The 17,328-nt window shown below is 39.3% G+C and overlaps 1 protein-coding gene across 1 annotated transcript in view; it reads right to left on the reverse strand.

Annotated features, from left to right (window-relative positions):
- Positions 1–17,328, reverse strand: part of ylpm1 (YLP motif containing 1) — a 74,796-nt gene that overhangs the window by 17,977 nt on the left and 39,491 nt on the right. The window contains exons 12-19 of the mRNA XM_078406869.1: positions 16,452–16,597; positions 14,476–14,538; positions 13,167–13,286; positions 11,214–11,390; positions 8,882–8,965; positions 6,249–6,332; positions 4,985–5,095; positions 2,564–2,615 (exon numbers count right to left, since the gene is read on the reverse strand). Of these exons, the coding sequence (XP_078262995.1) occupies positions 2,564–2,615; positions 4,985–5,095; positions 6,249–6,332; positions 8,882–8,965; positions 11,214–11,390; positions 13,167–13,286; positions 14,476–14,538; positions 16,452–16,597 (837 nt within the window). The remainder of the gene's footprint in view (positions 1–2,563; positions 2,616–4,984; positions 5,096–6,248; positions 6,333–8,881; positions 8,966–11,213; positions 11,391–13,166; positions 13,287–14,475; positions 14,539–16,451; positions 16,598–17,328) is intronic.

Here is a 17,328-nt window from a genome sequence, read left to right on the forward strand (position 1 = left end):
ATGATTTTTGAAGGTGCGCCATAGAGGAGGCTGTTGCAGTAGTCCAAACGGGAGGTGATGAAGGCGTGGATGAGGGTTTCTGCAGCTGTGGAGGAGAGGGATGGACGGAGACGGGCAATGTTTTTGAGGTGGAAGAAGGCTGTCTTTGTGATGTGTTTGATGTGTTTGTCGAAGGAGAGGGTTTGATCAAAGATGATTCCAAGATTCCGGATGTGAGGGGAGGTGGATACTGGGAGACCATCAATATTGAGGATGACGTTTTGGGTGGATTTGGTGAGCGTTTTTGGACCAATGATGATGATCATAAAAATTATGACTTTTAAAAGACATTTGGGGAAAATATATGGACAGGAACCGTTCAGAGTGATATGGGCCAAAAGCAGGCAAATGCGATAAGCCCAGAATTCCAACTTGGTCAGCATGAACAAGGTGGGCAGAAGTGCCTTTCCCCAGCCTGAACAGCTCTACAACTCTATCCACTCTATAATTTGTTTGGTCAGGGGATGACTGAGCATTTGTCTTTGTACACTGCATATGTACAGTGGATCTTCAAGGACCATCAGTCTTTGATGGACTGCAACTTCAAGGACCATGATTTTAATTAATTAATATTCCAATTAGTTTAATGGTAATAGATATCAGATCTGGTATTTTGATTTTGGGTGATTTAGAATTTATCCATCACTGAAAAAACTTTGCAACTTTAATAACAAATGCACTAACCAACATGATGTAGATGTTTGGTTTAAGATACCACAGACTAAATGGCATTTGATTCAAAATCTGAACACCTCCAGTCTTGATACTTGAAATACAGAAAGGATATCAGATTGCTCTGATGACTGAAAAGCAAACCCTGGAGTGCACTTAGGAAGAGCTGACACTAGAAGAGAACAATGTATTAAGTGGAAGGCTGGTAAAAATTGTTACGAAGATCAATTCTTTCATCGCAATACAATCAAACCACTCAAGGGCCATTCTTAGTCACGTGTGTGACCAAAAATGTGAAAAATTGTGGAACACATCTCTTCTAATTCTGAAAGCGTTACAGGTATATTGTTTTGTACTGTAAATATGACTTGTATATGTCAAAAGTTATCAAATGAAATTTTTATATGTTATGCCGACAATGTTTGTTTAGGGTGAGGTCACACACGTGACCAGTCATATTTGACCTCTTACCCTAAACAAACATGGTCAGCATAACATAAAAATTTCACTTGATAAACTGTGATATATATAAGTCATATATACAGTAAAAAACAATATACCTGTAATGCTTTTAGAATTAGAAGAGATGTATTCCACAATGTTTCACATTTGTGGTCACACATGTGACTAAGAATGGCCCTCAAGGTGATGAGCAGCATATTTTCAAAAGATCAAAAATTGATGTTATTTATGTCTGGTAAATAGGAATACCTATATTTGCAGGGTACAATTTGGTCCATTATCTTCTACGATTCTTTTTCTATTAGAATGTAATTATACAAATTGAAAAGAACCATTTTATATGAGAATACGAGTTGTAGTCTTCGTTGATAACTTTGTAAATCATTGGACAAATTTTAACAATATTCTACAAAGCTGTACAATATTTCCTTATCAAAAGTGCTTCCATATATGATACCGTTTAAAAGATCGCACTCTAAAGATTTGCAGCACTAAAGAAGACAAATTTTTCATAGATCCAATTTTATCATGTTATAAACCCAATTAAAATTCAATTCATCGATGTGATTGACTAGCAGAATACTGTTGAAAGAACATGCTAAATGAACGTTAAACTTGAAAATACCATGTTATAAACCTATTTCCTACGTACTGAAGTAATACAAATACATAAATAAGACCACCAGCTAAATAGGACAGTTCCCATTCCAGAAAAGTTAGATTTATTTAAACATCATTAGATACCAACTGCAAGGATGATGGCAGAGTTAGTAGAATTTCTGGTTGAATTTCAAATCCATTGAGTAATAAAAACATCTTGATCATTACCAGGATTGTTGTGGGGAGCAATAACAGGTGCTTTGATAGGTCAAGTTTAACACTACATTAAAGAGTGTATGAGTAATCCAATAGCTTTAGATGAGGTCCCATGAAAGACTATATTTTTCTGAATGCTAAATCCCCCAAATCTCTGCCTTAATTCAGTTCAATTCAAATATTTCTGAATTCTTGAACCAGGAAAAGCATGCAATTAAATATTTGCGCATTCAGCAAATTGATGTAAATGTATTTACATTACACTTGAAATATCCACTATTTATGACAAGTTTATACTTCTCAGTGCAGTTTGATGTTCTTTCAGTTTGCAAGTTTAACTATGTACAGCATAGGTACATAGTCGTTGAGGTGCTCTTACAGCACAGAATCGGACAATTGATTACATTGGATACAATAACACATTAATAGACAATAAGTCACATCCAATGAATCAAACCAAGCATCAATATAGGTTATAGCATTGCACAGTTTAAACTCTAATGATACATGAACAGTTTTGTGCATTTCTCAAATCATGACCTTCCAATTTATAAACAAAAAATATCGTACCTACCTAGATTCTCTTCCGATGTGTCCATTTCCCATTTGCTTTTTGTCACGAAACCCTAAATCATACACACACACATACAGAGAAGCTCATCTGGTTAGAGTGAAATCTTTAATGGTATATTGTATCGAAGATAATGACTCTTGCTTCAGCAGGAAGACAAATCAAACAACAAAAACAGAATCAAAATACTATGGCACAAAGGAAGGAATGGAGCTTCACTTAAAAAGAATGTCCTTTTTTCAAAAAAGGCATTTATCTACAAATTCCATGAGCAAGGTCATAAACTTATGTATACTGATCAAGTTGCTTATTACTTTCTCTGCACAAATATTTCAACTTACTTCTTTGTCTGTATATAAATTACTCTTCTAATTTTATATTGCTGCATTTATACAGTTCACTAATTAGGCAATAAATGGATGCAACAACAGCAGAAAACTAAATTCTAACAAGTACCTTGAAAAATAATTTACTAAAGTACAGTGACATTCCAAATATCAGGTGCTTAAAATCGTTAAACGATTAAGTATCTGTGAGAAAGATTCATAAGTGGCTAGATAATTTAAGAATTATACTCGAACCAAAAAAAAGTCATTTCTTCGTGTCAAAGAACAGATATTAATGGAACTGATGGCCATAAGACCAAACACTAGCAAAGTTATCAAATAAGCAAAACATGTTAAGCAAACCTGTATTGAATCTGCATTGTAACACTTTCCTTATAGTCCTTTACTCAACATGATATCAAGGCTTCAGTTTTTAGTTAATTCAAAATCTCAACTGCATATAGTTATCCAGAACAAAAGGAAAGTAACACCCTTAATACAAAAATGGCTACATCTCCACTCGCTAATGTACAATACAAAATTGTATTTTTAATTTACAATATTTATTTTCATTATCAAATCCAAATACTTCATCTTAAATTGGATTGTCCGCTGCAAATATTTCATGATAGTTCAGATAGATAACATAGATACTTAATTTGTAGAAAGAAAAACATTCGTGTAACTTGGTATCTTTCAGAGCAAGTTCTCGTTAGGTATTCATGTCAGTAAGAAATAGAGACATGTTACATTGCCCATAAAGCATCAGTTGCATGTAGATGCAAAATTAACTAATATGATTAAATTATGACTACATTTTGCATCTACAAAGAAAGACAAACAACACAATCTTATAAAAGACCATCTGGGCCACCTTCATCACATTGCTACTTGTCCTCCAAGCAATCAAGTAGCCTTAACCCCATTTACCCCGCTGCATTACCAAACATCTTCAACAACTACTCCTTCACTTAGTCCAGGCAGAGCTTCTGTTCCAACCACTAACCAGAGGTGCCATAGCTAACAAGCATGAAGATTTTGCCACTGTATTAACATTCATCCCTAACCGTAGAAAATTGCCATAACAATCTGAGCACATCATCTAGGCTGATACCATCACCTAGACACTGCACAGTCCCATTTACCTCATGTGTAATTATTTGGAAGAGTGCAAGGGAGAACTAATGACAAACTGGTTAACATTTATTCTACAAATGAAGAACAGAACAGATACAACACAGATTTATATTTTTACTGTTTGTGGGATCTTGCCATAGCTGTAGCTTTTCTTACATTACTGCAATAACCACCTCAAAAGTATTTTATTGTGTATAGAACATTTCAAAATATTCTGAGGTCATGAAAGGTATTAAATAAAAATAAGCCATTTCCGTGACAATGAATTGTATGCATAACGTTCAGACCAGTTGTCAACAACATTGTTCCTGCAAACTGCATACCACTGGTACTGGTCAACATTAGAAGAACTACTTCTTGGAGTCATGCACTGTGGACAGCTATACCCAAGTGGACCCAAGTTTACACCCAAGTGGAAGATATTCAATTTGTTGTTGACATTTTCAGCCTGTACAGCTTTATAAATACAATAATAATGTAGAACTCACATAAAGATTCAACAATATGAACAACACCAAGCTCAATCTTTCAAAAAAAAGAAATCTAATTTTGACTGTGGCCTCAATTATCTAATTGAAAATGTCTTTATGAACGTATTGCCTCTGAATATTGATACTGCAAATTTATCTAAGATATCATTAAATCTAAGAGATATATTATTTTATTTAAGAATTATTTTACTCCTAATTGAACATCACATGATTTAAAACCAAAATCATATAACCACTGTTAACCAAACCTAAAACATGCAGGGCATAGCCAACAGGTCGAGGGTTTCATAACCAACATCTCACAAATGATAATGAAAAAACACCCCAACAATTTCCGTACCATCGGTTGTCTTCTCTGTTTGATGGGAACACAATGAATTTCTTACTGACAAGCATACCAGTGTAAAATACACATGGAAGAGGTTTCCATGTGAGGGTAAAGCATTCAGTTCTGTGACGACATCTCCTACCGTTTCGTATTCCTCTTCATCAGCAGCATCCCTCGTAGATTCATCTTCTTGTTGTTCTTCTGACTGTTGTGGCTGTGTCTCAGTACTGGGATCAAAATCCTCCATTTCTACCTAAAGAGTAGATTAGACCATTGAAGGTTAAAAAAGGTATTAAGAATGTTGTTATTCCTTTTCCTTCCATGATTCATTGCACAAAGGACTGTTACTCGAGAGTGGAGTTGTAGGTCCATGTAAATAACACCGTCCAAATAAATAATTGTAGAACACTAGTAAGTATAAACCTGCACTCCAGGTGATTTGTCAACCTCCTTCCCTTTATTTTGATTTGAACTCCAGAATTACCAGCTCATGACTCATGAATATCAGAAATCATACACTTGCATCATTCAGGCATGCCGATAAAATATACACTTCTTATTGCAACCTGCAATAAAACTTAGTTTTCAGCAAAAATAGGGAAACAAATTAAATTCCTGAATCTGTACGAGACAGTTGGAGGAATAGACAATAGGTGCAGGAGTAGGCCATTCGGCCCTTCGTGCCAGCACCACCATTCAATGTGATCATGGCTGATCATTCTCAATCAGTACCCCGTTCCTGCCTTCTCCCCATACCCCCTGACTCAACTATCCTTAAGAGCTCTATCTAGCTCTCTCTTGAATGCATTCAGAGAATTGGCCTCCACTGCCTTCTAAGGCAGTGAATTCCACAGATTTACAACTCTCTGACTGAAAACGTTTTTCCTCATCTCTGTTCTAAATGGCCTACTTCTTATTCTTAAACTGTGGCCCCTGGTTCTGGACCCCCAACATTGGGAACATGTTTCCTGCCTCCAACGTGTCCAACCCCTTAATAATCTTAATAATAAGCACAAATTTAACATTAAAGATCATGAAACCATGAATCTACACGAGATGTATAATTGAAGAATTGGACATGCCATTCAAATGATAACAATTGAAACCACCTTCATTCATAGAGGGACAAAAATAGCGACTGTAAGGGAAAAAAATCGACAACTCGTAGGATAGAATTAAATAATAACTGCAGTAACTAGCGTATCTCTGAAAGAATAATCTCTGCACTTGTTCAAAAATCTCTCTTCTGATCTTTCTCTCTCCCCTTTAACTTTATCTCCAATTACAACTGATATACAGATCATACAAAAACATTGTAATCTTGCAAGAAATCCAGAGGAACAAAAATAAAAACCAAATAATATTATCAAGAAAAACTGAGTTTGACTGTATTTTGAGCTTCTTACATCTTCAATTGCAGCATCTTGGAGGAGCGATCTAATGTCTAAACGTAACATATGGCGTGGAGTTGAATCCCAATGATCAGCCATCTATAAAGCAACACAAAATGTTAATCAACAGCCACAGCAACTGATCATTTACTTAGTATCCAGGTTGACAAGGACATTTGCTTATACAAGTATGTTGCACTAGTGAGAATTAACTTTAGGGAATTATGTCAGAGTAAACTTGATTCTGATCCCGAATGGTCTTTAAAGTTCATAATGAAACAGAGTTGTCTTTCTTATAGCATTGTAGTAACTCAATGAAGCAAAAAGACCGGGAAGTGACCCTTTCAACTTTAAATAAGTGTATTTAAGGTAAACTGTGAATAAGACCCAATATTTAGCGGCATGGCGGCAGTTGCTGCCTTACAGCACCAGAGACCTGGTTTCAATTTTGACTATGGGTGCTGTCTGTATGGAATTTGTACATTCTCCCTGTGACCATGTGTTTCTGCAGGTGCTCCGGTTTCCTCCCACACTCCAAAGGCGTGCAGGTCCGTAGGTTAATTTCCTTCTGTAAATTGTCCCTAGTGCGTAAGATAGTGTTAGTGTGCGGAGATCTCTGCTCGGCGTGGGCCGAAGGGTCTATTTTCGCACTGTATCTCTAAATTAAACTAAATTGCAAATCATTTCAAGGTTCATTGCAGACGAGTAATCTATAAAATCAACAGAGAAACACATACTGGATCCAAACATACTATCTGATGTTCCTGCTCCATAAGTCACCTTCCACTAAAAATATGAAAAAGCTAGTCCAGATTCAAATAACATGTAAAAACTTGAAAAATCTTAATCATGAAGGATGTTATTAGAAAAACTCATGCGACCAACGGCAAACAAGTCACCAGGACACAATAGCTTGCACCTAAAAATTGTAAAGAAAGTAGTCTCAGTGACAATGGACCCATTGGTTGAAGATTTTCAAAACTCAGAGTACCCGTGGATTCGAAAACAGAACGTGTGATACTTTAGTGGAAGGAAGGAAGGAAGTGCAAAGATGGAAAACCATAGGCCAGTATATCTAACATCTAATAGAAACATAGAAAATAGGTGCAGGAGTAGGCCATTCAGCCCTTCGAGCCTGCACCGCCATTCAATATGATCATGGCTGATCATCCAACTCAGTATCCTGTACCTGCCTTCTCTCCATACCCCCTGATCCCTTTATCCACAAGGGCCACATCTAACTCCCTCTTAAATATAGCCAATGAACTGGCCTCAACTACCTTCTGTGGCAGAGAATTCCACAGATTCATCATGGCGGTGCAGGCTCGAAGGGAAAGCTTAATATAATCAAACAAAATTTACATGGTTTTCCATAAAGAGAAATCATGTTTGACAAATTTACTTGAGTTCTTTGAGGATAGAATAAATAGAGTCACAGAGAGGAACTTGTAGATGTGGTGCATTTAGACAGTTTATGAGGATGTTGCCAGGACGAGAGACATAGGGAGAGGTTGGGTACAGCTAGGACTTTATTTCCTGGAGCGCAGGAGGCTGAGTGGTGATATTATACATGTATAAAATCAAGAGGGGTTAGACAGGGTGAATGGACAGTCTTTTCCCCCAAGATTAAGGAATCAAGAACTAGAGGTTATAGGTTTAAGGTGAGAGGGTAGAGATTTACTAGGAATCTGGGGGGGGGCAATTTCTCAAACAGAGGATGGTGGGTATATGTATTGAGCTGCCAGAGATAGTAGCTGAGGCAAGTACATCAACAACATTTACAAGACATGTGGATAGGTACATAGATAGGAAAGGTTTGGAGGGATATAGGTCAAATCTAGACATATGTGACTAACAAATGTGGGGTATTTTGGTCGGCATGGACAGGTTGGGCTGAAGGACCTGTTTCTCTGCTGGTGGCGCAGCGGTAGAGTTGCTGCTTTACAGCGAATGCAGCGCCGGAGACTCAGGTTCGATCCTGACTACGGGTGCTGTACTGTAAGGAGTTTGTACGTTCTCCCCGTGACCTGCGTGGGTTTTCTCCGAGATCTTCGGTTTCCTCCCACACTCCAAAGACGTACAGGTATGTAGGTTAATTGGCTGGGTAAATGTAAAAATTGTCCCTAGTGGGTGAAGGATAGTGTTAATGTGCGGGGATCGCTGGGCGGCACGGACTTGGAGGGCCGAAAAGGCCTGTTTCCGGCTGTATATATATGATATGATGATATGACTCTATACCTTATTCACAATTATAATGTCATCCTGGGAAAACATGTAAACCTAGTAAAGAAAATTATATTCAATTCAGCCTTGCAATTTATTTAATAAAAGTAAATTCCTTGTTCCTAAAATTTAATGAAAAAAAATTCTGCTTCAAGCTCTTTTAAGTTTGGACAAATCAAACAGGTAAAGCTTCCTTCCAGGGAGGTAGATGAAACTGAAATGCCATCCTCAGGGCTGCTCTAATGAACCTCATCGTGGATGGTTAGAAGTACTTTGGGTACAAGTCCTCCCAAAGAGATTAAAAAATGACAATGATCAATCATAATTGGCTTAATCGCAATCCCTCATATTTGATCACTTGCTGTTAAACCATGAACAAATATCATTTTCTGGGCATTTAAGAAATGAAAATTCAGATTATTCACCTTATTGATTTCCTTCAATTTGCGACTATGGATGTTCCTCTTGGCACAGGTTTGATTATCTGCACTCATTTCTGCAATATAAACCTGGAACAAGGGATAGAAATTTTATTAATAATTTCACATTTCAATTGCAGCAACTTAAAAACAAGAATGGAAAAATGCTAAACTGTATTTAATTTTGCAATATTTCCTGAAATGCTCACACAATTTTTTTTCTCTTAGGAAACGTTTATAATCCATAATCTAAACAACCAATTTTGAAGAATTTATGAAGATTTTATGACTTTATTTGCTCATCATCTTTCATTAACAGTCATGGTGCGTAAACATCTAAGCGAAATACTGTAAAGTCAGATGACTCGAAATATAACAGAATTTTAAGATATACTAACTAAACATAGCACAAAAAGTAAGGAAATTTGTGTTTGGTAGATTATTTCTTTGTTGTAACAATGCTTCTTGGCAATAAATCTTATACCGTTGGAAAGCCTGTTTATTTCCCTTTTAAATGGTGCCACATTTGTAAGGAACATGCATTTGTGGGATGAGCAGCAGAGCTGAGTATATGGGTTGCGCCCATGAAAAATTTGCCAAATCTTCTCTGCCAATGCCAAACAGCTTATTCTGCTGTTGCTATTGACTCTTGTTTTGAGCTTCTGGTACCCCAGGTGCTGACAATCAGGTGCCTGATTGGCACCTGATTGGCAGCATCTGTGAGCATGGGCCCTGCTACAGTGGTCAGTAGGTGTCTGCTCCAAGAATCGGCATGCCACGTTTGACTGATCTGGATAGGGCCCGTGCGATAGGGCAACTTCAAGCTGGTGTTCCGCAAAACCAAGTTGCGGCATTATTTGGAGTGAGCCCTAGTACCATCTCCAAAGTGAAGGCCAAGTTCCATATAACGGGGGATGTCAGAGACAGGCCACGAAGTGGGCGTCCCAAGAAGACGACACCCGAAGACCGTTTCCTCACCCTGTCAACACTTAGGAACCGTAGGCTGTCTTCTACAGATTTGCAGTCAAGGTTTGCAGGACGATATGGCCGACGGCTCTCTGCCCAGACAATTCGGAACAGACTGCACGCAGCCGATCTCCGGTCTCATAGGGCTACCAGGAGGCCTGCCATGACTGCCCTTCACCGTCAGGCCCGTTTGCGCTGGTGTCGGCAACACGTGCACTGGAACCTGAACATGTGGAGGAACGTTATGTTCAGCGATGAGTCCAGATTCTGCCTACGGCAGTTGGATCATAGGGTCAAAGTGTGGAGAAGACGCGGAGAACGCTATGCTGATTGCTGCACCGATAGAGTAACATCTTTTGTTGGAGGCCGTGTGATGGTGTGGGGCGGCATCTCCCTCACTGGAAAAACGAGGCTTGTCATCATTGGAGGCAATCTCAATGCAGAGAGATATCGAGATGAGATTCTGCAACCAGTGGCAATCCCATATCTCCACAGTCTGGGACCGAACTCTATCCTCCAAGATGACAATGCTCGCCCCCACAGAGCAGGGTTTCTCAGAGACTATCTCCAGAATTTGAGAGTGGAGAGGATGGAATGGCCTGCCAGCAGTCCTGACCTCAACCCCATTGAACACTTATGGGATCAGCTTGGGTGTGCTGTTCATGCCAGAGTGACCAACACAATCACGTTGGCTGACTTGCGACAAATGCTGGTTGAAGAATGGGATGCCATCCCACAACAGTGTGTGACCAGGCTGGTGACCAGCATGAGGAGGAGGTGCCAGGCTGTTGTGGCTGTGTATGGTTCTTCCACACGCTACTGAGGCTCCTGTTTATTAAATGAATAAATTGTTAAATTGCCAATACGTCTTCGTTTCTTCAGACTTCAATCATCCAATCCACCAAACAACACCGAACAAGTCAATGGCAGAATAAGCTGTTTGGCATTGGCAGAGAAGATTTGGCAGATTTTTCATGGGCACAACCCACATACTCAGCTCTGCTGCTCATCCCACAAATGCATGTTCCTTACAAATGTGGCACCATTTAAAAGGGAAATAAACAGGCTTTCCAACGGTATAAGATTGATTGCCAAGAAGCATTGTTACGACAAATAAATAATCTACCAAACACAAATTTCCTTACTTTTTGTGCTATGTTTATATAAAGCAGCTAATGCACCTTGTGTGAATAATTTTACTACTAGGTAGCTGTGCATTCAGTGTCCGTAACTTCCTTTTTAAAACTTCCCACCAATCTCTCCTAATTTAAGATAATGCTTAGAAATTATGACTGACCCAGGAGTTTATTATCCTTCCTCTGGGTTTCCAAAGCAACTCTGTGAAGTGTCTTAATGCACAAAGTTAACTTACCTCAAAGCCTTTAGTTTTGGCTGCGCTCCATAACTGCTCAAAATGTTTGATTCTGTTATTAATGGCATCCACAATGATGAAGGGAAAAAAGCCATCATCCAGCGTTTTGCGGAATGTTTTGAACATGCTGCTTCTGTATGTGTCTTCCATTTCTGGCTCATATTCATACTCCAAAACCTGATGGACAGACAGCAGTAGAGAATGGAATGGAAATAAAAGGAGACAAACCATTGATTATACAAAGGAGAACTGTTAGCCACTTTCTTTCAAATGACTGGGATTTTGATAACTCACTGCACTTGAAGAACTATCCAGCCCACAGCCCAAACATAAGGCTTGAAAGTTGTCTCAAATTACACAAACTGGATATATTCCCAGAGGTGGGGAAGGACAATGGCAACTGATCAGCCAAATATAAGTTGAATAGATAAACAGCACACATAGCACTGCCAGAGGTGCTTCTGAATCATATCTGGGTGTCCTAGTGCATCAGTCAATGAAAGGAAGCATGCAGGTTCAGCAGGCAGTGAAGAAAGCCAATGGAATGTTGGCCTTCGTAACAAGAGGAGTTGAGTATAGGAGCAAAGAGGTCCTTCTACAGTTGTACCGGGCCCTGGTGAGACCGCACCTGGAGTACTGTGTGCAGTTTTGGTCTCCAAATTTGAGGAAGGATATTCTTGCTATGGAGGGCGTGCAGCGTAGGTTCACTAGATTAATTCCCGGAATGGCGGGACTGTCGTATGTTGAAAGGCTGGAGCGATTGGGCTTGTATACACTGGAATTTAGAAGGATGAGGGGGGATCTTATTGAAACATATAAGATAATTAGGGGATTGGACACATTAGAGGCAGATAACATGTTCCCAATGTTGGGGGAGTCCAGAACAAGGGGCCACAGTTTGAGAATAAGGGGTAGGCCATTTAGAACGGAGATGAGGAAGAACTTTTTCAGTCAGAGGGTGGTGAAGGTGTGGAATTCTCTGCCTCAGAAGGCAGTGGAGGCCAGTTCGTTGGATGCTTTCAAGAGAGAGCTGGATAGAGCTCTTAAGGATAGCGGAGTGAGGGGGTATGGGGAGAAGGCAGGAACGGGGTACTGATTGATAGTGATCAGCCATGATCGCATTGAATGGCGGTGCTGGCTCGAAGGGCTGAATGGCCTACTCCTGCACCTATTGTCTATTGTCTATTGTCTATATTCAGGACCAAGAAGAGAACATAATTCAGATCCAAAAAGATGGAAAAAAAACCCTAATCTGAAACAAAAAAATGTTTATAAAATGCCTTTAGATTCTTTAGTGCTAAAGCTATGTCATGCCTCTTTTTTGCCCTATGGATTTCCTTCTCTGTACTCTTATCTCTTATACTGCTCCAGGAATTCACTTGAGCTGCATGTACCTGATTCATGCCTCCTTTTTTTCTGACCAGAGCCTTAATATCCTTTTATCATTTATGTAGTTGGACTAGTTGAGATCCCCATTTGTGACCCACAGGATATTTATGTCATTGCATGCCAATTACAAGAGCTTGGATGCTCTCCTGTTGGAGATGGTCCTTGCTTGGCAGCTTTATGAACAAGGACAGTCGCTCTTACCTCGCCTCCAAAAATTCTGCCTTTTGCAGTATTTATCCCCACTGCTGCACCAGTCAATGAGTTAGAACAAAGATGGACACACGACTCCCAATAAATCATCAATGGGTAACAATGTTAGATGGTCGAGCAGATGGCCTTTTTAAAGAGCAAAGGAAACAAACTATTGAGATTTCTCCCAGGATATTTTCTCCAGGAAAAATCCTGCGAATGAAGGATAGCTACACATGTATTAAATCAGTCTCAGGCATGTATTAAATCAGTCTCGCCAAGCTTGAATGATCAGAGAATATAACACATTCCTGCATATAACCATGAAATCCTCTTTTCATGCAAGATTATTTGCTTTTAATTTTAACCACATACCTTCTTTTTAACTCGTTTGCCACTGTCTGGATCCTTCACCACTTTTTCTACCTCAGTCATGAAGTAATCATCCAAGCTGAGAACCCGTGGTGCAGCTCCTCCATACTCTACCTCCTTATCCTGAAAGTACCAGCACAACAAACAAACGTAAGTACTTATGATGACAAGCTAATGCAGAGTCTGTGCAAAAAGGATTCCACTTCTGACCGATATGATTATACTCAAGAACAAATTAATCCTTCGTCTTTATATAACAAAATGCAACCATTTGTCAACAAAACAAACCTATTTAACAACTTGAAATGATTTAGTCACATGAACAAGCACATCATACGCCAACATATTACTTTAAAATGCAATTATGTGTACGATCAGACATGCAAAATCTTCTAGCCTTAGAGGGAGTACAGAGAAGGTTCACCAGATTGATCCCTGGGATGGCAGGACTTTCATATGAAGAAAGACTGGATAGACTAGGCTTGTACTCGCTGGAATTTAGAAGACTGAGGGGGGATCTTATTGATACATATAAAATTCTTAAGGGGTTGGAGAGGCTAGATGCGGAAAGATTGTTCCCGATGTTGGGGAAGTCCAGAACCAGGGGTCACAGCTTAAGGATAAGGGGGAAGTCTTTTAGGACCGAGATGAGAAAACATTTCTTCACACCGAGAGTGGTGAGTCTGTGGAATTCTCTGCCACAGAACGTAGTTGAGGCCAGTTCATTGGCTATATTTAAGAGGGAGTTAGATGTGGCCCTTGTGGCTAAAGGGATCAGGGGGTATGGAGAGAAGGCAGGTACGGGATACTGAGTTGGATGATCAGCCATGATCATATTGAATGGCGGTGCAGGCTCGAAGGGCCGAATGGCCTACTCCTGCACCTATTTTCTATGTTTCCAACTGCTTTGATTTTCAAGGCAATTATTCTGTCAGATTAATATCACTATTACTCAGGCATTGACTCTTTGTTGGAACTGACTGCTCCAGCAAATTTCAGCTAGGATCTCATACTTCATGCATCACAGCATGTAACGCAACAGCTTAAATTTGGTCAATGATGATACATTGCATTGGAGACACACAAGTAGGATCTGCCAGAAAGCAAAAGGTAAATATTGTCCCCAATATTTCCTTCTCCAATCAGAAGCACAAGATAAATTCTGCACTCCAACATGACGCTACTTGTTTTGTATAGCTTAAATTATTCAATCTCACAAATAGGAAGGAAGCTCCAACACAATTCTTTCACAGTGGATACAATTCTAATTATCGTATCAATTTCCCAAATGACGTCAAAAGATTATACTCACACGAATGAGTTTTGCAACATGCGTCTTCCCACTGCCAGGGAGTCCTCGCATGATAACTACAATCTGTAAGAAATCGGGGTAAAAAATTAACCAATGCTCTTAGTCATTTTCCATTCATGCAGGTGCAGCACGTTGTTAAGAAAACATTTGCAATGTTATTGCTAGATAATATGAATGTAAGAGATATATCTAACAATAGATTTATAGGCTATCAAACTATATCTGGAATACTACTGTGTACAATTCTGGTCTCCTTACCTAAAAAAAAAGGAGACAATTACCAAAGAGGAAGAGCAGCAAAAGCTCATCAGACTGGCTTCTCGAATGGAAGGTTGTATTAAGAGGAGAGATTGAGTAGGCTTGGCCACTAATTTCTAGAGAAGTGGCACGATTCAAATATACAAATTTCTTCAGGGGCTTTAAGGGTCGATGCAGGGAAAATGTTTTCGCAAGATGAGAAACCTAGAATTAAGGGTCAGTTCCAAAATTAGAGGTGGCTCATTTAGGACTGAAATGAGGAGAAATTTCTTCTCACAGATGGTTGTGATTGTTTGAAATTCTCTACCTCTGTTTACCACCCCAGGTTCAGTGAAAAATTCATAATATAGTGTAAGATCTAAAAAAGGTTTGTTGGGGTTGTAATAGGAAGTAGGGTGGCCTGAATGTAGGAATTTATAGACAATAAACAATAGACAATAGGTGCAGGAGTAGGCCTTTCAGCCCTTCGAGCCAGCACCGCTATTCACCGTGATCATAGCTGATCATCCACAATCAGTCTCCTTTGCTCAACTGTAATACTGACACTTCAGCTTTTCCCTTCTCCCTCTCAAATTGTAGATTTAAACTTATCATATTATGATCACTGCCTCCTAATGGCTCTTTTACCTTGAGTTCCCTTATCAAATCCAGTTCATTACACAACACTAAATCCAGAATTGCCTTCTCCCTGGTAGGCTCCAGTACAAGCTGCTCTAAAAATCCATCTCGGAGGCACTCCACAAACTCGCTTTCCTGGGGTCCAGTACCAACCTGATCTTCCCAGTCTACCTGCATGTTGAAATCTCCCATAACCACCGTAGCATTACATTTGCGACATGCCAATTTTAACTCTTGATTCAACTTGCACCCTATGTCCAGGCTACTGTTTGGGGGCCTATAATTAACTCCCATTAGGGTCTTTTTACCCTTACAATTCCTCAGTTCTATCCATACTGACTCTACATTTCCTGATTCTATGTCACCCCTTGCAAGGGACTGAATATCATTCCTTACCAACAGAGCAACCCCACACCCTCTGCCAACCTGTCTGTCTTTTCGATAGGACGTATACCCCTGAATATTCAGCTCCCAGCCCTGGTCCTCTTGCAGCCATGTTTCTGTAATTGCCACACCATCATACTTGCCAATATCTAACTGGGCCTCAAGCTCATCCACTTTATTTATTTTAACCAATTTGTGCGTAAAGGTATCACAGCTTCAGAGTTGTCATGCAATAATCTGGTTTTGTAACATTATTTGAGAAATTAGTATATGCCAGAACAGCCGGAAACTTCCACTGCTCTTCCATTGGTGCCATCGAGGATTTAGTTTAATGTGCTATGGGGAAGACAGTACTTCCATAGTGTAGCTGTGTCAGTCTTGATTGTAGTCCTAGAGATTTCCAGGGGCTTGAAACCCGACTTCATTGAATCGGCAGGGAGGGTTCTACTGCAATCTATTTCATAGTTGCTACCTAGCGTTAAAATTTCTCTCAAACATTACATACAATTATAGATTCATACAGCATGGAAAGAGGCCATTTGGCTCAACTTGCCCATGCCGACCAAGATGCCCCATGATACCTGCCTGCATTTGGCCCATATCCCAATAACTTTTCCTATCCATGTACCTGCCCACGTGTCTTTTAATTACTTAAATAAAGTTCCATACAAGATACATTCAACTACAAAAGACATGAAACAAATTAACTCACTGACCCTATCAGGCCGACTTTGTCTGCCAGGCATTTTTAGAATATCATCAACATTTTTACTTTCTGGCTTCTTTTCAACACGTGGAGGCGGATGTGGTGGATGAGGGGCTGCGGCAGGTATCCTCTCATCAGAATATCCCCTTCTTTCACCTGAAACATTTGACGTGTTGAGATTGGAAGAGTCTCAAATTGAGCAATCAGATTCAGAGTAAAGATGAAAAAATTCCAAAAATGTACACGCATTCAAAGTGAACAAAGTAATTTTGCTGAAAGGAAAAAGACCCTCGCTAAGCAATCAGAACATGATATGAGGAAAGCAGGCCCAAGAATGCAAAAGGCTCAAAACGACTTGATAGTTTTACAGGAAGGTACAGCCATATTTGGAGTATACAGATATTATCAGCCGCTACCTTTGCAAACACGTATTAAATGATCAATCGAGATTACTGAGAAAACCAATAGAAAGGATCTTGGAATTAGAAAGATAGGCTGCAATGAAAGTTAAATCAAAACAGAGTTGCACACATGGAAATTAATCTCACAATACTACAGTTAATCTATTTTAAAGAGTCATGGCTGATGCAGCTAAGCGTGGCTCCTGAAGGTAAAATGAATAAACAATGAGAAAAGTACAAGGCTGATAATGTTTAAGCATGATTAAAATTCAGAAACATAACCTTGTTATAACAGCTGATGAATGTCTCAAAAAAGTTGATGATTTCATTCTGAGATTTTACTCCTATTTAGAGATGGCCCCAACATAATACAATACAATACAATATATCTTTATTGTCATTGTACAGGGGTACAACGAGATTGGGAATGCGCCTCCCATACGATGCAATAATTTAATTAATTTAAACAACAACCCAATAGAATTA

This window comes from Rhinoraja longicauda, chromosome 10 (assembly GCF_053455715.1).
Source record: "Rhinoraja longicauda isolate Sanriku21f chromosome 10, sRhiLon1.1, whole genome shotgun sequence".
NCBI lineage: Eukaryota > Metazoa > Chordata > Chondrichthyes > Rajiformes > Arhynchobatidae > Rhinoraja > Rhinoraja longicauda.